This window comes from Dama dama, chromosome 27 (assembly GCF_033118175.1).
Source record: "Dama dama isolate Ldn47 chromosome 27, ASM3311817v1, whole genome shotgun sequence".
Lineage (NCBI taxonomy): Eukaryota > Metazoa > Chordata > Mammalia > Artiodactyla > Cervidae > Dama > Dama dama.
Window position 1 is genome coordinate 49,749,280 of NC_083707.1, and position 21,878 is coordinate 49,771,157.

Consider the following 21,878-nt stretch of genomic DNA (forward strand, 5'->3'; position numbering starts at 1 on the left):
GAATAGACACCAAGGCTTCTCCCAGCAAGCTTAAGGCCGACTAATCAGATGAAACTCCAGTCTTGAGATCTCACATGTTCCCTTGCAAAACACAGTCGTCCTCTGCCTCACAACCCCAAGCCTAGAATTGAACCGATTCAATGACATCATCAGTTTTACCTTACATTCTTCATCCAACAGGTCCAAGATGCCCAGCTTAGCTTCTATGAGGTCAATACAAGGTTGGTTATCATAGAAATCAATGAGGGTCCAGGGGATCTGCTCCTTCATGTACTCCTCCTGCTCCAACTTGAATACGTGCTAGTGTAAGAAGTGAAAAGTCAGGTCAGTGAACTACAGACATACCTTAATTTTCAACTCCCCTGAGCTTCAGCCACATGGGTTCTGAGTCCCGGAGGATGGGATATACTCCTCAGAAAGGGTTTGGGCACCAGTCACAGTCATGACTGCAGAAAAAAAAAGGCCCAGTTGGGTGATCTCAGTCAATCCTAAAGGAAATCAATCCTGAATATTCATTGGAAGGACTGATGCTGAAGCTCCAGTACTTTGGCCACCTGATGCGAAGAGCCAATTCATTTGCAAAGACCCTGATGCTGGGAAAGACGAAGGGCAGGAGAAGAGGGGACAACAGAGGATGAAATGCTTGGGTGGTGTCACCAACTCAGTGGACATGAGTTTGAGCAAATCTGGGAGACAGTGAAGGACAGGGAAGCCTGGCGTGCTGCAGTCCGTGGGGTCACAAAGAGTCGGAGACAACTGAGCAACAACAAAGGTGATCCCTACTCCCCTGTGAGCCCTTCCCTAGGACGTTCTACGACTCACCTGTAATACCTCAACCAATCGCAAGAAGCCTCACAGCTGGCTTGCGATTGCTCAAATACCCCAGAAGCTCAAAAAGAGTGGACGTCAAAGCCAAGGAGAGGATCACTGACCCTCCTGACCCAGCTGTCTCAATTTCAACCTCCATCTGAGCAGTGGGGAGTGCATGCCTAGAGCTGGGGCACCACCAGGAAACCAAGGGCAAGTCAGGGCCGAGCTGGAGCCCACTGACCGTGGATGGAAAAGAAGTGGGCTGGGCTGTCTGTGACTCCCCCCTCCGCCCGACATCTCCGGGTCCTGAAAAAACCTACCGAGTTGAACTGCTGCTGGAGCTTCTCATTGGCATAGTTGATACAAAACTGCTCGAAGCTGTTCACCTCAAACGTCTCAAACCTGCAGGACGGAAAGACCAAAGGACAAAGTAAGAGACATCTCCATTCACTTTTAAAAAACTTTTAAAATTAATTTGACTAAATATTACATGAAAAAGGGATCGCTGGGACTTCAACAAGGCGGCCCTCATCCTCTGCTCCGAAGGTTCTCGCCTTAACTCCAGCACAGAAGTACCATCTGCTCTTGAGACCACTGTCACAGGTATCAGCACAATAGTCTTATCAAATAGGAGAGTAAGAATGTATGCCTTTTCACAACTAAAAAAAGTACTGACAGCAAGAAAACTTGGAAAAAGCAGGTAAGAAAGAGAAAGTCACCCATGATTCTGTCATTCACGTTAACCATGTGAACCCGCCTGCTGATACAGGTAGACCTAAGAGATGTGGGTTAGATCCCTGGGACCGGAAGATCCCCTGGAGAAGGAAATAGTAACCCACTCCAATATTCTTGCCTGGGAAATTTCATGGACAGAAGGGCCTGTCCATGGGGTCCACTGGGTCGCAAAGAGTCGGACACGACTAAAGTGACTTAGTATGCATGCATGCGTGTTTCCTCCCAGTGACTTTATGTTTGAAGAAAAGTAGAATTACATATAAAATCACCTATATTTATCATTTAACTTCCCATTTGTTATTTAACAGTTCCCCATGCCGCTGTTCTTCAAAGACATCAGTTCTAATATCTGCCTCGTGGACCATCCTATGGATCAGAGATACTGCTTTCAGCCTGAGAACTGCCCAGGAGCCTAGGTGAGGGAACCAGTGGGGCTAGAATTTAGCTGATGTCCCCCTCAAGTTTGGGATGGAGCATTTGCCCCAGAGGGATGCCTTTTTCTGATTCACACAAAGGGTCCTCCTGGGCTGGCAGTGCCCCATGCAGATGAATCATAATGTAACCAGTCACCTATTGAAGGACATTCTGGTTCTTTCCCCAGTTTTTAGCTGCTATTGCTGCTGTGACAAATATTAGATATACATCTTTGAATTCATGATTCTTAGGATGCTCTTCTAGAAGGAAAATTACCATGTCAGGATTTGTTTTGTTAAATGGCAGCAGCAGATTACCTTCCAGAAAGACGGAACCAACTGATGTTATCACCCTACCCTCACCCAAGCCTCCCAGTGTACGCAAGGGTCTCGTTCTCCTAATTCTGGTTAATGAGGATGTTTTTAAGTTCAGGTTTGAGGACTTCCCTTGGTCCAGCGGTTAAGAATCTGCCTGCCAATACAGGGGACATGGGTTTGAGCCCTGGTCCAGGAAGATTCCACAAGCCATGGGGGCACGAAGCTCACGCACCACATAACTGAACCTGTGCACTCCAGAGCCTGAGCTCTGCACACGAAGAGCTGCCATGAGCTCTCCTCACCACAATGAGAAGCCTGCGCACAACTAGAAAGCAGCCTCCACCCGCTGCAACAAGAGAAAGCCCGCGAGCAGCAACGAAGATCCAGGGCCGCCAAAACTAAATACAAGTTTAAAAATTTTAAAACTTCTAAAAATTTATGTTTGACTTAGAGTTTATGTACAATAAGATGCACCGATTTGAAGGATATATTTCAATGAGTTTCTGATCAGTATTACACTACATGTGTCCACCATCACAATCCAGATACACCTCAATCAGCCCAAAGTTGCCTTGTGCTCCAATCAGGTCTGTCCCCCCTGCCCTTCACTGGGAGTTTTAGTGCATCACAGATCTTTGGTCAATAATGCAAATTAACTTTTAAAATTAATTTGACTAATTATTACATGAAAAATGTTTTTGAATTCTAATTTCTTTGACTATTGATAGAATTCAAGATTTTTCTATGGGTGTGAGTGTATGTACTAGTTGTCTGTACTTTGTGAACTGTCTGTGGTTGGTGAAGTATTTGCTGGGTTTTAACTTTAAAAATTGACTTATTTGGGCTCTTTATACTTTAGATCGTCAACATGACATGAAATGTTCACAATACGGCTGGACCACTGCTGGGGAAGGGGACGAGTCTACAGAGAGGAGGGTTGGTAAAGAGATGAGATGTGGCATCGCACAGCCAGGCACAGTCCCACCGGATGCCTTGTATGCTACACTTTTGGACTTTTCCAGGAGAAATGGGGAGAACTGGCAGGATTTTAAATTAAGAAATGAAAACCAAATTTTCATCTCAGAAAAATACTGTGATTTGTGGGAAGGTGTACAAGACTGAATGCAGGACTCTCAATAAGGATTTATTACTGGAGTAATTATTTAGGGAAAATCCAGTCAGGGCATAGCTTAGGCTGGGGGTAGCCAAGTTAACGGGAAGGTTCTAAAGACATTAACAAAGGCAGAGACAGAAGACTTCAAACGACCAGTGGCATGTGGAGTGAGAGTCAGTTGTGCGGCTGGATGGATGTGATCACCCACCAAGCTGGGAGCATGATAACAGCATCAGCGGCTTTAACCACAATGAGTGGGGCCCCCATGCTCGCAGAGCAAGGGCAGCAGGCTAAGCAGATGAGAAAGGGCAGAAATCCAGGAGGAAGAGGAACCTTTTTCTCATTCATGCACCAGGCTGAACAAGCTGGCAGGGAACCTGTGAGTGGGCATCTACAGAGCACCAAGTTCCAGAGGCTTCATGGGCTCACTGAATACCCACAACCAACAAGAGTTGGGGTTGATCACTAATCCATCATACTGCTGAAAAACCAAATAACCTGTTCAAAGTCAGAGAGTCAGGAGACAGAAGAGCCAATATTTGAACCCAGAGAGAGATTTCTGAGAGCACATTAACTCAGAAAGGAGTAAAAGTTCCATTTAAGAAAGAAGGAAGGGGACTTCCCTGGTGGTCCAGTGGTTAAGAATCCACCTTGCAATGCAGGGGACTTGGGTTCGATCCCTTGGGTCAGGGAACTAAGATTCCCCCTGGCTCGGGGCCATTAAACCCATGCATCTCAACTAAAACCTGGAGCTGCCAAATAAATATTATAAGAAGAAGAAGAAGAAGAAAGAGGATGCTGTGCGCCCAGGGGTATGTTGCACCCTGGGAATGTTGCCTTAGAAATCTGGATGGGCTGGGCCTGTGAAAGGATCAACATGCCTTTGGCTAGAGATTTACTGCACTGTTCCTTGGAAGAATAAAAGAAAAAACATAAAAAGAAATGGCTGGTTCAAAGTCCAAATTCTGACTTTATGCAGAATGCCCAGGTTGTTACAGGATTATACGGCTCTCAGTCATGTTCAGACGACTGTGCTTACTGCAGGTTGTTCAACGGTGCTCTGCCAGGTGATGGGAGGGAAGGCCAGCCTCACAGAAGGCGTGCATTTAGAAGGAAGCAACATCAACGATCCATACAATTTCCTGAACTTGTGTTCTATCACAGAAATCCTCACCAGCTCAGCAATTCTCATCTACCAAGATAATGGGATGACGTTTAATTGTGTAAGGTATGCAATAGTGCTCTATTTTGGTATCCGTTTTTCAATAACATTTTGATTATGGGCATAAACGGGGCTGCCCAGGTGGCACAGTGGTAAAGAATCAGACCCAGATTTGATCCCTGGGTTGGGGAAGATCTCCTGGAGAAGGAAATGGCAACCTATTCCAGTATTCTTGCCTGCAAACTTCCAGAGGAACCTGGTGGACTACAGTCCAAGGGATCACAAAGAGTCAGATACAACTGAGCACGTACATACATACCCATGGGCATAAATAAATGAATAAGAAGGGAGAGATGACTAGGAAAGGCTGTGGGCAAGAAGGTAACGTCCCAGAGAAGGAAGGGTCTGAGAACGTGGAGATGGGGAACGGAGAACACCAAAGAGGGACCTGGGCTCCGGACACAGGCTTCGACCTTCATAACCTTCACAGCACTGGTCCTCTCACTCTTAGAATGGGCAACTGAATTTTCTCAATCTCACATAAAATTATGCCAGCCCTTCCAAACAGATTGTACTCCCTAACCGCCGCTCCCCAGCAGAAGTGTTGGAGCCGCCCGTGATGGGTTAGGGATGGTGGTGGTGGTGGTGGTGGAGAGGCAGCACCCTAAGCAGAAGGACCTGCAAAAACAAATGTGCCAGCCATCCAACAGGGCTAGCTCAGTGCCCAGAACACATCAGGCTTCTCCACTTCCCCCTCTGATGCCCACCTCCTGCACCCCCCCCCCCACCAAAATAGAAGATGAGGAAAAGCAGGAAATCATCCTGAGATCAAAGGAATCAACTGCTTGGAGACAACCACATTAAAGAACATCCTTTGGTCATGCCCATGGAAGACAAGTAATTCCAGGTCAATAAAACAGGATCAAAGATGCAAAATCCAAGCTGGAGGCAGTCCAGACCATGCAGGAGGGAGGCACTGGGTTGGCCAGCCGTCTCCCTGGTTTAGGGTCCTCCCAGCCCAGATGCTGGTCCTACAGACCCAGTCATGTCTCTTAGAACCTCATTTCCTCCCCCTACAGCCCCTCTTTCTGCACCTCAAGAAAGGTTGCTGATGACAGCCAAGTCATAGAGGAACTTTTAATTAATAAAACCCAGAAGGAAGATAAAAGAGCCACCCTAGCAATTGGCCAGATAACAGCACTTGGGTGCACTTGCAGAGCTTGTACCAAGCTCCAAAGATAAAGGATTTAAATATCTCACACTCGTCATTTTTTAAAGGTTTACATTGGTAGCACTCCACAAAGAACATTCTCATTAATTTGAGATGGCCTGAAATTAGCTCACAATTTCCCTATTTCTAAGATATTATCTGGTAACAATTCCTCTGCCATCTAGGGTAATTACTGTAACGCCGGCGGGCCAGAGATGAATGGATGAGGGGTTTGGGGAGCCCGGAAAATGTCTAAGATGACTGACCTCAGAAAAGGCCAGTTAGGGAGATAAGGCAACTTCTCTAAATGACATTATATTTGTAGTTATTCTTGCCATCAATAGAGATGACTTTTAAAAATAAATACAATGGATCCATTTATAGTTCACATTAAAATATCACAAAGAAATTTATATGCGAGAAGGAACTGGATTTCTCCTGTAAAATCAATTTTAAGAATATTTAGACCAGAATCCTTGGTGGGAGGAAGGTCAAGACACAGAATAAGGCCTGATGCTGGGACCTAGGATCTGGAGTCATGGTGGTACAACTAACATTCCCACTTCCATGTTCTCCTATCTTCAAAGCAGAGCAAAGAAGTTGACAATTCTCTTCTCATTCTACCTGACTTCAGGGTGGGGTAAGGGATACAAGGGATACCTATTTTATACCCTCTATAAAAATAGGGTAATGTCTGTGGGAAAGTGAAACTGTAGTTTAAAAAAAAAAAAAGTCAACCTGTCACTCTGAGTTAATTATTAACCACCACGAACCACTCCCTCCAGAGCAGAGAGGTGATGAGATGCTTTGAAGGTTGGGAAACAGTTCTTCCCCCGGGGCACGGGGCACAGGAATTAGACTTTCTTAGCTTAGACCTGTGTTTCTACCCTTCTATCAAAGCTCAAAAGAGAAGATATGTGGTACAGGTTAGACATAGAGGGGGCTACTAGGGAATGATCGCTAAAAGTCAAGCAAGTCCTCTCAAGGTCTCTTTCCCTCCTGAAACCCATGAAATCTCACAAGGGCACCTTGCAGTCTGTTAGGGAGGCCAACCCTTCTGATCTCTTTACTAAACAGTCTAGGGTTCTGGCTGCACCTTAGTTAGAATGGAAGGACTTCAGTCCTGCTCCTGTGTTTCTCTCTGTGTCCAGATGCCCACATTCAGGACTTGTCTTTCAGACAGAGCAAAGTTCTAGGCACCAATCACATCTCAAGGTCAAGAACAGGTCTTCTGGAGGCTCTAAGTCCATTCTGTTTGCAGTGTGCTCCAATTCCTGCCTCTCCCCTGTGTCTGAAAATCTGACATTGGACAGGAAGACGCCCACCATATGGTAACTCTCTCCCAATCCATCAGCCAATTGTCCCAGGAACCGCAAGAGCTGCAAAAAGCAAATCATGAACCCTGCCCAAAAGAGAGAGCTATTAGGAAGACCTCAGGAAACCTCAACTACTGGAGATTTGTATGTGTTACAGGACTTTAAAGGAGGGTGAGCTCATGGGGGTGCTGGCAGGGACAGAGACAAATGGGACTTTATTGAAGCTTTAAGAGTATATAGTGGTGTTTGGCTTCAGGCATGCTCCAAAGGGCTATGTCAGAGCAATTCTGGAAGGCTGAGCTTGACTTTCAAGCACTCAGAGTTACAAGGCTCTCCTGGGAGACTCAGAGAGTCCAAGGAGAACCCACTGCAAGAGGTGATCTGCTGGATCTGGGAACCTTAGGCTCGCTATGCATGTCTACCCTGAAGAAGACATGTCCAGGGATCTTCTGGGCTGTCCAAGGTTGGGTCATTGTTCACAGGCTGCAGGGTAAACGCAATCACTGACTTTTTCCCCCTCCATCCTCCATGAAACCTTTCCATACTGGACAGAGAGGGGATAGGTTATTTTCTCCAAATAAATCACTTAGGATCATGAAATTATCTTTATGTCTGTTTTGAAGAGTGAGACCAAGAAAGAAAAACATAACAAAGAAACAAAGAATTTCCATCAAAATGATGAAGGCAAATGTGAGCTTAAGAAATTTACTTAAAATGTATCATTTAAGGCAAATTACGGAATGGTATAAAATATCTGCAAATCATATTTCTGAAAAGGAGTTAATATTCAAAATATATAAAGAAGTCCTATAACACAAAAACAAAAAAAGTAAATAACTTGATTTAAAAATGGGTCAAGAACTTAAAACCTTTCTCTAATAAGATACACAAATGGCCAAGAAGCATATGAAAAGATGATCAAAATTATTAGAGAAATGCATATCAAAGCCATAATCATACCTATCAAATACATATCAAAATCACTTCACACATTAGGATGGCTACTATAAAAAACAAAACAAAACAGAAAAGAACAAGAGCTGGCAAGGATGTAGAGAAACTGGAACCTCTGGGCATTACTAGTAAAAATGTAAAATGGTGCAGCTACTATAAAAAATAACATGGAGTTTTCTCAAAAAATTAAAAATAGGATTACTATATTATTACATAATCCTCAAATGATTAAAAATAGGATTACTACATAATTCAGCAATCCTACTTCTGGCTATATATCTAAAGAGTTTAAAAGAAGAGATATTTGCACACCCTTCCTTGTTCATTCTAGCAGTATCAAAATACTGCCAAGAGGTAGAAGCACCCCAAACATCCATCAGTGGATGGATAAATAAAATGTGGTACATGCATACGATTTAGTATTATTCACCTCTAAAAAGGAAGCAAATCCTGCTGCACGCTACAACATGGTTGAATCTTGAGGACATTAGGCTAAGTGAAATAAGCCAGGGACAAGAAGGTAAGTATTGTATGATTTCATTTATATGAAGTATGTAGAGTTGTCAAAATTAGAGAGACAGAAAGTCCTCTCTCCTGGGGGGTGGAAGAGAGAAGACAGGAGTTGTTTAATGGGTACAGAGTTTCAGTTTTTCCAACATGAAAAAGTTCTAGAGATAAACTGCACAAAAATGCGAATATACCTGAGGTTATTTAATTGTATACAAAAAGTGGTTAAGATGGTAAATTTTACGTTGTGTGGGTTTTTAAACTACAATTTAAATTTTTTTTAACACAAATCATTAGAAAACACTGAATAGACCAGGATGCAAATTTAAAGTTAGGCTATACCAAAAGAGACAGAGAAAGTAACACAAGAACTGGGAAGGATATGAGATCCCAGCAAACCCATTTCCTGTTCCGGGGGCCCATGCTTCCCTCAGCATCAGGCAGGAATCTATCCTTGCCTTGCTCCAGAAGTCTCCCTGGTCAACTGTCCTCATCAAGAATGAGCTGGCCAAAGCCAAAGCCTCCTGCCACCTTGGCATTTTGAAGGCTCAGGTCAAAGACAAATAAATGTGTACCTTTCTCAAACTGGAGCCATTTATTTCTCATTGCCTCCAGGTGGGGAGAGGAACAAAGGATTATGACTGCAATTAACCAAGCCTGTAGAGGCAAATGCATGTTAATGAGACATGAAAGGAAAACCCCAGCTAACAGTGGCCTGGTCTGTCCTGTGAATTTCTATCCCTGCCTCATAAGGAAGACCCTGCAGGCATCAAGGAGAGAGCTTGGCTTGGGTTGGCTAAATTGCTCTGGCTGTGGCTTGCCTTGCACTTTTTGGGAGCTGGGTCAGGAGAGCGAGAGGTGGCGGGGGGTGGGGGCGGGGTGGGCTGGCTTCTACCGGGACACTGGGTGTGTGGCAGCATCCAGAGGAGTCTGAGAGCAGGGCCTCTGAGTAGGGGGCCCATTGGAGATGTGGCGGAGGCGGCCGTGGCCCATTCAGTAGATTTAGGTGCTCACAGCCTCTTCTACCGTCCGAACAAACGCCCATCAGAACATCATGATAAAGCGAGACGTGTATGTGTGATGCTGGCTCACATGCCACTTGCTTATATATACGGAATTGAGTGTTAATTCATTCTAGCTGCAGGTTCTATAGGAACACTCTGAACATTTATAGGAAAACCTGGAGTGGCTCACCTACACCACGTACAAACTGCTTCCAGGATGAGCCTGACTGATGAGCCTGAGACGCTCCAGCCAGGGAAGATCCCCTGGGGAAGGGATGGGCTACCCTCTCCAGTATTCTTGGGCTTCCCTGGTGGCTCAGCTGGTAAAGAATCCACCTGCAATGAGGGAGACCTGGGTTTGATCCGTGGGTTGGGAAAATCTCCTGGAGAAGGAAATGGCCACCCACTCCAGTATTCTGGCCTGGAGAATTCCATGGACTGTATAGTCCACGGGGTCGCGAAGTTGGATACGACTGAGCGACTTTCACTTTCAGAGACAGAGAGAACCCTTTATTCCTTTCCTCTTCATCAGTGGGGTTTAATGTATTCAGAATCCCACCCCTGCCCTCCTTCCCACTCTCTCCAGCTTCCACAAGCCCTCTTTTGCCCACAGGTGACAAGCAGCCGTAAGGAAATAGAAAAGCATAAGGTCATCCCAAGGGCATCTTCTGTTGCGTCATGGTGTCCCCACACTCGGGCTGAGACACCATGCGGGAGATGGTGGGAAAGGGGGTCTCCTTCCTCTCCAGGTACTTGGGTGGGAAACTCAAAAATAAAAGATAATGCTGGAGTTTTGGGATGCCACGGAAGAATCCCTTCCCATAGCCATAGTGTTTGTAAATAAAGCCTAGCGACAGGAACGAGCTTCAGGTGGGAGGGAGGTGGTTAGAAAGGACGACAGAGCTAGTGTGTGGAGTGTGAGGCCCACTCTCAGGAAGCTGAGGACACAAGGCTCAGTGGGTTTCTGAGAGGGTGTCTTTTCTGAAGGCTTCTGAAAGACACCTGGAAGGTGTGCCAAGTCCAAAGGAAAAAAATCAGGAAGACGCCATGACTGGGACAGGGATAGGACTGTAAACGGCTCAGTGTCAATCCACCAAATGCTGCCCTTTTCTCCCAGGTTAATAAATGATGTCACTGACCTGTTGGATCAAAAACAGTACCTCCAAGTGGGGGTTCAGGATGGGGGACACGTGTACACCCATGGCTGATCTGTGTCGATGTATGGTGAAAGCCACTACAATATTGTAAAGTAATTAGCCTCCAATTAAAATTAATTAATTAAAAAAAAAAAAAAAACAGTATCTCCAGATTCAAGTCACCTGCTTTCTTGTGGTGAAGTTTTTGGTTTTAATCTCCTAAGAGTTCATTCCACACCCTCTGACCAGAAAAGAAAGCCCAAATTTATACAATGATTTATCGGCAGACCAGAACTGCTGAGGAGCATGTGTATGCAGCTTCAAGGTTGTCCATAAGCGCTTTCTTGGCAAACAACGGCCCAGTTAGATAGGGGCGAGTTAACCCTGAACCTACCTCGCCATCCTGAACTCTGCCCACAGCGTGAGGCCCACACTCACTGAGTGGCTAGAGGAGGAACTGTGTATGGCATCTCTCTTCCCAGGAGGAGGTGAACCACTTTCTAAATATGACCGCTTTATGACAAGGTTCGAAAAAGTAAGTTAGCTTCCAAGAAAGGATAAGGACTTTAAACAGAGAGAACAGCACAGCGCGCCTGGAAGGAAGAACCAGGGGAGGAAATGCCTGAGAGTGCCTGACCGCGGGCTCCTGGTCTCACCGGAAAGCTGCCAGAAGTTCTCAGAGGAACCCAGGGCTACATGGAGATGAGGGACCCAGGTGAGAAGCCAGCCCCAGAAACAGGACATGGAGTCCTGTGGATCCCCATTCATCCACCGACAAGCGCCCCTTCAAACCACAGACAAGTCTTCCCTGTGATCTACTCCTCCCCTTCTCTGTGCGCGGCCACAGGGCCTTAGAGAAAACGAACTTGGTTATAAAAACCAATAAACTAACTGGCAGGGAACTTCCCTAGCTGTCCAGCGGTTAGCCTTCGCCTTCCAACGCAGGGTTTGCAGGTCTGACCCCTGGTCTGCCAGGTGAGATCTTACATACCCCAGGGCCAAAAAACCAAAAGGTAAAACAGAAGCAATATTGTAACAAATTCAATGAAGACTTCAAAATGATCCACATTAAAAAAAAAATCTTAAAAAAAGTAAATGGCAAATACGAACATACAATCCCAGCTTGCAAGGGCCCAGCTGACCTTCAGACTCAGAAGCACCAGGCACCCAACTCACAGAGTCACCCAACCCCACTGAGTAAGCAAAGCCTCTTGCTGGGGACCCCTTGTAAGGGGGGGAACTGTCTGTGTAAACTCAAGACTGCCAAGACAATAGGCACCTCTAACAGAACCAAGGTGATTGCAGCCATGAAATTAAAAGATGCTTACTCCTTGGAAGGAAAGTTATGACCAACCTAGATAGCATATTAAAAAGCAGAGACATGACTTTGCCAACAAAGGTCTGTCTACTTAAGGCCATGGTTTTTCCAGTGGTCATGTATGGATGTGAGAGTTGGACTATAAAGAAAGCTGAGCACCAAAGAACTGATGCTTTTGAACTGTGGTGTTGGAGAAGACTCTTGAGAGTCCCTTGGACTGCGAGGAGATCCAACCAGTCCATTCTAAAGGAGATCAGTGCTGGGTGTTTATTGGAAGGTCTGATGTTGAAGAGAAACTCCAATACTTTGGTCACCTGATGCAAAGAGCTGACTCATTTGAAAAGACCCTGATGTTGGGTAAGATTAAAGGCAGGAAGAGAAGGGGATGACAGAGGATGAGATGGTTGGATGGCATCATCGACTCAATGGACATGAGTTTGGGTGGGCTCTGGGAGTTGGTGACAGACAGGGAGGCCTGGCATGCTGCAGTTTACGGGGTCACAAAGAGTTGGACACGACTGAGTGACTGAACTGAACTGAACAGAACCGAGGCGTGATAGTGTACATTGTATCAGAAGCGCTGCAGCCATAGTATTTCTACCTGCTATTAACAACAAGGAGTCTCCACATTAATCTTCCCACACTGAAAACTCAGGAAAAAAAACCAGATTCTTGCCCAGGGAGATTAAGAGAACTGAGTCAGATGCGGCCGCCTGACTTTCTCTGGGTCTTATATCAGAAGGCAATGCTAAAGGGCAGTTTTCTGGAAACCCAATTACCTGAAATGCTCATGGCACAGGGATGAACCACAGAATTCAGTGCTGACAGCTCAGCAGTACGTTCCCAGGGTGCAGGGGCTCTTCTGCACGGCTCTCCCCAGGGCAACCGGAAGGGCTGAGCCAAAGCAGCAGCGACGGAGCAGAGGAGAAGCGGGGAGTCCACAGGCACTCAGCGAGGGCCCTGCAGAGCCCCGAGAGGTAGCGTTGTCCTGTCTCCCAGGCCATCCTCCCCTGTGCTCCTCCTCGCCTACGGGGTGGCTTTTTTCCTACCGTCCGGACCGAGCTCCTGTTCCCCAAGCAGCGCCCCCACCGCCCATGTTCTCCTCTCTCTCTGAAAGACCCAGTTCAAGCCTCACCTTCCACAGGAAGCCTGTCCTGACTGTGCCAACAAGCGTGCGCTCTTCTGCCTTGACACTCTCACAGCCCTAAGTGTGCAAACCCTCACACGGACCCCGCTACAATTCCTTCTGTTGTCTCTCGTATTACTCTCGTGCCGTGACCTAATTCTTTAGCAAGTTCTCAAGGCCTTTGCAATGCCAGAAATCGCGTGTCCTTCTTGCATTCCTGCCACAGTGTGTGACATGGTTTCACTGGAAGCCCCATGATGATCGCGAGCAGCAGAGATGGAGCCGGGCAGCCTCCCTCTGCTCAGGGAAGCGGCTGCATCCAGAGGAGGTTCTCCTCTGCTACAGTCGGACACAGGGCAAGAGCCAGCCCACGGGTCCACCACGCACTCAATTCTACCAGAGCATCACGGCTTTTACAACGTCGCGCTGCTATGGGTCTGATTTCCTATCTGAAGACAGAAGCCGTGACTCTTAGGATATAAAGATCCAGGGGGATTTCATCTATCATTAGCTTCAAGAGGGCAGGACACTGATCATAAGAGAAGTGCTGGTGAGGTTTAAACCCAGTATGCATCATTTTAAGCAATTCCAGAAGGACCTGGAATGAATTTCAGAGAGACTGTGGCTCAAAACACTGCCGGCTCTGTTAGTTTTGAGCAATGGAAACTCAAGACCAGAGGGGCTGTGATCTGCAGAGGGTCATTCAGTGAGTTGGTGATGGCTCTGTGTCAAAAAGGCAGCCTCCCAGTGCCTACTGAAGTACACTTTCCATGTGCCAGGTTGCCTGTCCCTGAAAGATACACTGTAACAGTTGTCTCCATTAGGCTAGAATTGTGAAATAAAGAGGAACTTGAGGAATGACTAGCCACAGTATCAATCCGTACAGCACTGGGCACGATTATAGTATTAAAACAATCACCCTGATTGGTGATATAGTGAATGAGGTCAGACGACAGACTTAAATAAAACGTAACTGAAACACAAAACCTGAATGCAAGTTGACAGAAACCTCCGGTCTGATACTGGGCTAGCCCCTGCCCTCTCTGAGCCTCAGTTTCCCAGTAGGACAAAGGGGTGCCTGCAGGGTTTCTCAGTGGGGGAGCCACTGGTGTTTGACATGGTCCACTTTTCCATGGGATTGTCCTCCATACTGTCGGACACCTAGCACCCTGGCCTCGGGCCACCAAGTGCCAACAGTGACCCGGTCACTGTGACAACCCCAAATGCCCCTCCCTGCCATATTTCACAATCTCCTGGCTGAGAACCCCCAGGAAGGTCTCCGAGGTCCCCGCTGGCTGGAAGATGCCAGCAGGAAGACACCAGTGAATGGCAGGAAGTGGCGCGGGCCTACCCGTAGATGTCCAGGACTCCAATGAAGGAGTGCTGCTTGAGGGAGGTGTGCAGGGCCTTGTTGACATGCTCCACGATCCAGTGGAACAGCTGGGCGTAGATGTGCTTGGCCAGGGCGTCGCGCGCGTTGACCACCTGCTGCAGGGACATGGTCTTGACGTAGGTCTCCGAGGTGGTGACCAGCTTGCGATGGCACAGCCAGTGCTCCATCTGACTGCGCTCCACGCCCAGCAGGCGGCAGAAGTCGCTCAGGTGTTCATCCTCAGGCTGGAAGAGACCCAGGAGAAGGGTTCAGGAGGGGCATGGAGGACAGACCACACCCTCTCCCCTCTCACCAACTCTAGAACTCCCAAGAACCCCATCTCACCCCCAGCCACTGCCCCAGCCATCTCCTGCACTCTCACACCACTGAGTGATTATCAGGGCCCAGAGAGTGTGGCTCAAACTGATGATACCCGCTAAGGACCAAGTTATCAGCAGGGCTTTAAAAATCACCGCTGCATTTACCCTGTCCCCTCCTCATTGCCAGTGGCTGCAGGGTAACGGGAGGAGAGGGTTTGCGAGTGAAGGGAGCAGAGTGAGAACTGAGCACTTAGGAATGGATAATCCACCCAGAGGAAGGGGCTAGGAGGCAGAATCACAGTGAATGTAACTTCCAGCTGCAGAGGAGTGCTCTGTCCACAGCCCAGGAGAGCGCCTCAGTTTCAAGCATTATCTCGGACTGGCCCAGGGCCCAGAGCAGCGTGCTCGACAAAGAGCACTGAGCTGACCACCCCCCACCCCAGCAGGTGACAGCGCGCTGACACTGCACTCGTCCTAAGTTGCCAAGCAGAGTTGCTTTCATCTTAGCCTCAAACTTATTCTAAACTTCTATGTGATACTAAACACATAGCCCCAAACTTATTTATATTCTTTAAGCACTTGCCACGTGGGAAAAAAAGTGATTTTAGGTGGAAAGCTAGGACAAATGGTAAAAGTAAGGAACCAGTTTTGACCAGAGAAGAGCACTCTGAATGCTATAATTTATATTCATGTTTAGAGCTGGGAAAAAAATAGGAATGCCTCTGGCTTCCATCCCTTCGCCATACCGGTGAGAAACTGAGTCTCAGAGAAGTACAAGGACTCACCCAGGCAGTCAGCTGCATGTGATCTTGACCCTTACTTACCCACAGTACCAATCATACCACCTGGTCCTTGAGTCATTGATAACCAAGTCACCCAGAGTCTTATTTCACCCAAGAGTATGAGTCTCCTGGGTCACCCTTGCTACCCATTCACGACTCCCCCCAGAAAACCTGCTTTTCCTCTCCAGGTTTTTGCCGTATTCATTCCCTCATCTGAATCCCCCAGGGAAAGCTGATAACCCAGCCATGAGCCTGCTGGAGAGCTTCAAGACTCCAAGGTGGGTGGAAAGGCGATCCAGGAACATCATGAGCTACCTCCTAATGGCCCTGAATTGCTTGTGGGACTCGTTTTCTGATGAGGCTGCCATGGAGGATGTAAATGTGGGCCTGTTCAATGAAAACTAACACAAATAACTGTGCCACTTCCCGAGGCCATTTTTCCCCTCCTCCTGCTGCTGCTAAATCACTTCTTTCCCCTCCTACAGATACTTAAAATCTATCTACCCAAATACACACAATTACAAAACAAACAATAAAATGTCAGAGTAGGAAAGAACCTCCCCAAATCATGAAGGTCAGAGGTTTTCCAGAGTATGGTTTGTGGAGTAATAGTTACGAAGACTTGGCTGTACCCGACAAGAGTGCAGGGGTGGGGAGAGTGACCGTAAGTTGAACGTGGTGGAAGGGGCTTGTTAACATACCCTGTTAACACACACACACACACACACACACACACACACTGAGAGAGAGAGAGATTTCACAGAGCATTTCCTGAACTTAATTGACAAAGACCCTTAACTTCCAAAGAAATGCCTAGGGTTAAGGTTCTCAGGAAAATACTTAGGGATCACCATTCTAATCCAATCCCCCTTATTTTTCACATGAGAAAAAGCAGGGTCAAATAAAGGCTCCCTATCTGTGACCCAGAGCTCCTAACCAGGCTCCAGGTTCCGGGGGTGGGCAGAGAATCAGCTTGGGCTGGGGGCATGGGAGGACCCCACCTTTTCACTCACTCAGCCGGTGGGGCAGCTGTGGCCACTTCTGGCCAAGAGCCTTCTACCCTGCTGCTCTCCCCCACCCCGCTGCCACCACCCGCCCTCTCCTGCAAACAGAAAGCCCTATGTGATAGCATTAAGTGCCTGGGGACAGCTTGGCAGGCAACAGGTTCGGAGGTAGCAGGTGTCCAACTTGTTCATCTGACCTGTTACCAAGAAGTCCTTAACTGCCAGGCAAAGCATTGAGCTGGATTCCCTGACATGTAAATGGCCCGCCAGCAGCAAACATGACCGCCCAAGGCCTGCCCGCAGCCTCTCTCCCCTCCCTGTCATCTCCCAGGTGAATGCAGTACAGAAAGAACCATGAGTTCTGGAACTCTCTGATCATCACCACGGGACAGGTTCTCATCTGCTGTGGCAAGGCGTGGCTTGGCCATGGATTACCCCCTTCTGACCATTGATTAAAGGTGCTGACTGAAACTGATTTAATGCCATGCAATTACATTTAAGCTTAATTAAATGATGCTAAACCCATCAAAAATGGCCAGCATCATAGGCAGCAGATGAGTTCTGTGGGCCCCAATTGCCAAATTCAAGAAACAAATTGCCTCTGGTGTCCAAGTAATTGCATGCTGTTGCATCTCCAAGGTAACTGTGGCAGGCAGGGAACATATTTTCATGCTTTAATTACAAATAAAAACTACCAAGCAGAAGGCAAGTGCATCTGGACCGACAGCCTTTCCAGCAGGAGGCCCACCCTGTGTACCCAAGGCATAAGCCGGAATCACTACCAACCATTTAGTGAAGCATTTCCCGAGCGCACACGGCACGCTCAGCACTGTGCTGGGCACCGCGCGGGACGGACACCAGCTGGTGAGGATGCCCAGCCCCGCGGACTGAGAAGCAAGGCTGGCAGTGGTCTGGGGAGAGAGCACTGGCCAGGCTCTGACTTGGCTTTGCCATGAGCCATCACGATGACCTTAGAGAAGGAGGTCCTCTCTCCAGGCCTTAGTTTCTCCAATACCATGAAGGGAGAGTAATGTAACAACAAGGATGAGAACAGTCAAGAACTCAAGCCCCCGAAGCCTGTGCCAAGCGCCCCCACCCGCAGACGGGGACACAGTCTCTGAAAGGTGAGTCACTATCAGGAAACGGCAGAACCCGAGCTTGAACCCTGGCGGTCCTGACCCAAGACTTCTCTTTCCTAGTTAGTTCTCGACACTGACTCTAACTGGAGAGCGAGACCGGCCTAGACGACGGACCTGTGCTCAAAGTCCTCTGACTCCCATCATCTCTCAGGGAAGGGCCTCCTGCGCTGCGTGGTGTCCAAGCCTCTGGCTGCCAGGCATCCTCCCCGTCCCTTCACCACCATCGGTGTCCTCCGTCCCCTCTCCAAGTGTGCACGACACCCTCCCTCACAGCCTTTGCACACACACTTGTGGCTGCCAGTGTGTGTCAGGGCTGGAGAACAGGAGACATGGCCCGGGAACTTAGAGGGGGAAGCAGACATCGATGTGATGTCCCCAGTGAACATTCTTGCTCCTTCTCCCCTGAAGATCCCTGCAGAGGCTGGTCTGGAAGATCAGCCAGATCAGAGGACACTTCACTGACAAGCAGAGCCCTAGCTTGCGAGGGAGAGGGTCCCACCCCACCCCCGAGCACAGGTGCCCAGCAGCTCTCTAACCCTGGTCCTCCTGCCTCGCCGTCAACCCCGCCCAGGGCCCCTCCACTGGCTCACTGCACCCCCCTGAGCCGGGGGAGCCCCCGCCAGCCACCCGTCTGCTTACGGGGTGTCCACCGAGTCCTGGGCCCTGGGCTGGCTGCTGGCGCGAGCACAGTGAGCAGAACAGTCCATGTGCTCACGGGCTTTGGAGTCTCACGAGGGACAGAGATGCAGCAAATCAGCACATGATAAATGTAAAAGTACAACCACCCTGAGAGGGTCGGAGGAGAGGCGTGAAAACGGCAAGAACCCACGATGGGGGTGTGACCAGCTCGTGACCTTGAAAAGCAGGAGATCAGGGGGAGGGCGGGGTGGAGGCCAGGGGCCATCTGTCACCGTTCCTGCATTTCTCCACCGACGCAGGAGCTCTCCAACACCAGCCTTCCCAGACTCACCTGTTCCTGGCACGAGGCAGAGTATGGGTGCCCTAAGGAACCAGGGGGCGTTTACAGGGGTGTAGGGGGTAGAGAGGCATGGGCACTCTGTGCTCCGCTGACTATAAACACTCAGGCCAGGGGGCATCTGGCTTGTACTAGGGCCCATCCATCATTCCCCACATCAGCACGGCACCAGGTTCTTCTCCACTCACCACAATCTGACTCACAGCATCGTCACTGCCAACCACACACGCACGCACACACACACACGCACACGCACACAGGCACACGCACATCCATGTCCGGGGACAATGGGCACGGCTCGGCTCCAGCATTCCCTGCTTTCACATGGACTGCAGATTCCATGCCGAGGGTGCTGGCAGCCCTCCTGGGCTCCAAACCCAAAGCTATTATTTCTCTTTTAGAGAAGACGTATGGGCGTGGGACGGGGTGATGAGCTCGGTCAAAGGCCAGCTACCATTCAAGTCTTCCTCTCCTTTGAGGCAGGGCCAGGTTTAGCTGAGTTATAAAATGCACAGCGGAAAAAGCATCAGCTTGTGAGTGGTGATGACACTCAAACCCACGTTCATTATCCACAGCATTGTCTTCTGTATTTCCCCAGTTATTTCAATTCTAAGTCTTTGGTAGCAAGAATCGTACTTTGTACTTCCCAGGACTTGGCCATAAATGGACACGAAAGACCTAAAATAAGCAATTGCAGACTCACTCACGCAAGGTCAGAAGACCAGTTCAGTCCAGCCTGACACCATCACACACCAGAGCGCACACAACACGCTGTCTATACTGCTTGTGATTGGTGGTGCTCCCCCATCCACCTATGTAGACATTCTTTTATCTACCATAGACAAGATATTATACTACATTGGGCACCAGGAAAACAGTCATTAAGAGCATCTACAGAGCACTTCACAGTTTGCAACACAGTCATATAGATGTCTCAATATTCTCCTGTGTACTGTCAAAATCCTGGCCACTGCTGCCATCAGCCCTGCCTACCCAACTAGACTGTAAGCTCCTTAGGGTCAATCACCAGCATGGTGTCCAATACTCCTTCCCATCCCAGCAAGCACAGACCAGAAGGACTCATGAGCTGACCACACTCTGTAGAATCCCATGGACTTCGGGATACTTGGGAAACCAAACCATCAAAAAGAATTTATTGAATAACCCCTAAATAACCCCCTAAATTCCCTGCCCTCAGCTACAGAATCTTGATGGCAGCTGATTTGAAAAGGATTTGTTCCTTTAAAAAATTATCAGCAAGGAAACAGAAACCGTTACTCTTAAGAATAAATAACCTATGAATGTCCTCTAAGTGCAAAGACACCTCAGTTGTACAAAACTGGAGGGACAGAGTGAAGTGTGCACATGTTATCTCCCGTGCTGGAGGGCAACTTACTGATACTCTACAGGATTCACCATCGCGCTCGGCTTGAATCTCCACATTTCCAAGGTGCAGGATGGAAGCAATTATCTTAAAAATGCTTATCTGATGGGACTCTCTCACTCCTGGGGAAAAAAAAATGAATGAATGACACTCAATATCCACAGTAGGATAGAAAGGATGTTTTACTTTCTTTTTAAGGACTTTGAAAAAAAAGTTTCATTTTCCTTTCCAGGCCAATGACTCCTAAAATGATCCAGGATCCTCACCAAGTAATTACCTCTCACAGTAACAGCTCAGAGGGCAAAGGGGCTCCTTGGCCTAAAAGAGAAATATCTTCATGGTGATTGTCCTGATCAAACCAGATGGGTCGCAGGATCATTTTAACTTCTCTGAGAGAAAAGGAGAGGTGGCAATCGTGCAGACCCATTTTGGACTTTATTTCAACCAAGCACTTTACAGATGTTTTTATGAGTTTAATACAAATGGTCATTTATCTGCAGTCATTTTTCTCTCAATATAATATCCCACAAACATCTGTGGCACACATCTGAAGTGCCAACAGGGGAAGAAGAGGAGAATTTCTCCTGGGGACACTGTTACAGGCTGGACAGCCAGCTGGCCCTTGGCTGTCCCCCCGGGGCTACTGTTTACGACACTATATGCTTCTTCAGTTATAGACACACACACCTACTCCGGAGCCACTAGCAGCAAATACCTACTGTCAATTTTGTTATTTATGCATGTAAGTTATCAAAGACATGGATAATGTCTTAACATTTATATTTAGCTTTAAGGTATTATTTCTTTTGAAAAAATATCTATTTACTTATCCATTTCGCTTCAATGGGTCTTCACTGTGGCATGTGGGATCTTTCCTTGCAAACTCTTAGTTGCAAAACATGGGATCCAGTTCCCCAAGCAGGGATCAAACCCCAGTGCCATATTTTGGGAGCTCAGAGTCAAAGTCACTGGACCACCAGGCAAGTCCCATCATTTCTTTCTGAATCACCAAATATTTCAGACTTTAAAAAGGCTTCAGACTAATAGAGTGAACACCAGTCAACCTACCATTCAGTTTAAGAGATAATACAATTACCCCCAAATTCCTCCCCAGATGTAGTTACTTATTTTTGAGACATTAATTTACTCAAGCTAAAAAAAAAAAGTCAGTGACACCTATATAAATGTTAGTAAATGGTAAATATAAATGGCAGTAAAGATGTGTCATGTAAGGATCAAAGCTTTACTCAGATAATCAATAAAGTGGACAACCCAAACATGAACATTTCTGTTCTTGTTTCATCATTATATCCCCTAGTGGCCGGCACACAATAGGTGCTCAGGAACATGGGTGATAGAATGATGATACTGGTACTTGTTACACAGAGAGCAAGTGCTTGCAAATGTCTACAGAAATGAATGCATCATCCCAGTATCTGGTTTTATTTGAACTAACAAACCAGAAAAACAGCCAGAGGGTGAATATTTAGGCACATGCCCTGGTTCAGTGTAACTAAGACTGGCAAAAGGAAGACAGGTTAAAGCCAGAGGCTGAAACCCAGGACAACACAGGAAGCTGGACGGTTATGTACCTGTTTAGGGGTTAAAGCTGGAGAAGGCAATGGCAGACGGCAGCCCACCAGGCTCCCCCGTCCCTGGGATTCTTCAGGCAAGAATACTGGAGTGGGTTGCCATTTCCTTCTCCAATGCATGAAAGTGAAAAATGAAAGTGAAGTCTCTCAGTTGTTTCCGACTCTTAGCGACCCCATGGACTGCCA

At 47.6% G+C, this 21,878-nt stretch overlaps 1 protein-coding gene across 2 annotated transcripts in view; it reads right to left on the bottom strand.

Annotated features, from left to right (window-relative positions):
- Positions 1-21,878, bottom strand: part of MYO5B (myosin VB) — a 342,213-nt gene that overhangs the window by 102,390 nt on the left and 217,945 nt on the right. For both annotated transcript variants that reach the window (XM_061131126.1, XM_061131125.1), the window contains exons 9-12: positions 20,113-20,222; positions 14,475-14,740; positions 1,131-1,212; positions 160-300 (exon numbers count right to left, since the gene is read on the bottom strand). In XM_061131126.1, the coding sequence (XP_060987109.1) occupies positions 160-300; positions 1,131-1,212; positions 14,475-14,740; positions 20,113-20,222 (599 nt within the window). The remainder of the gene's footprint in view (positions 1-159; positions 301-1,130; positions 1,213-14,474; positions 14,741-20,112; positions 20,223-21,878) is intronic.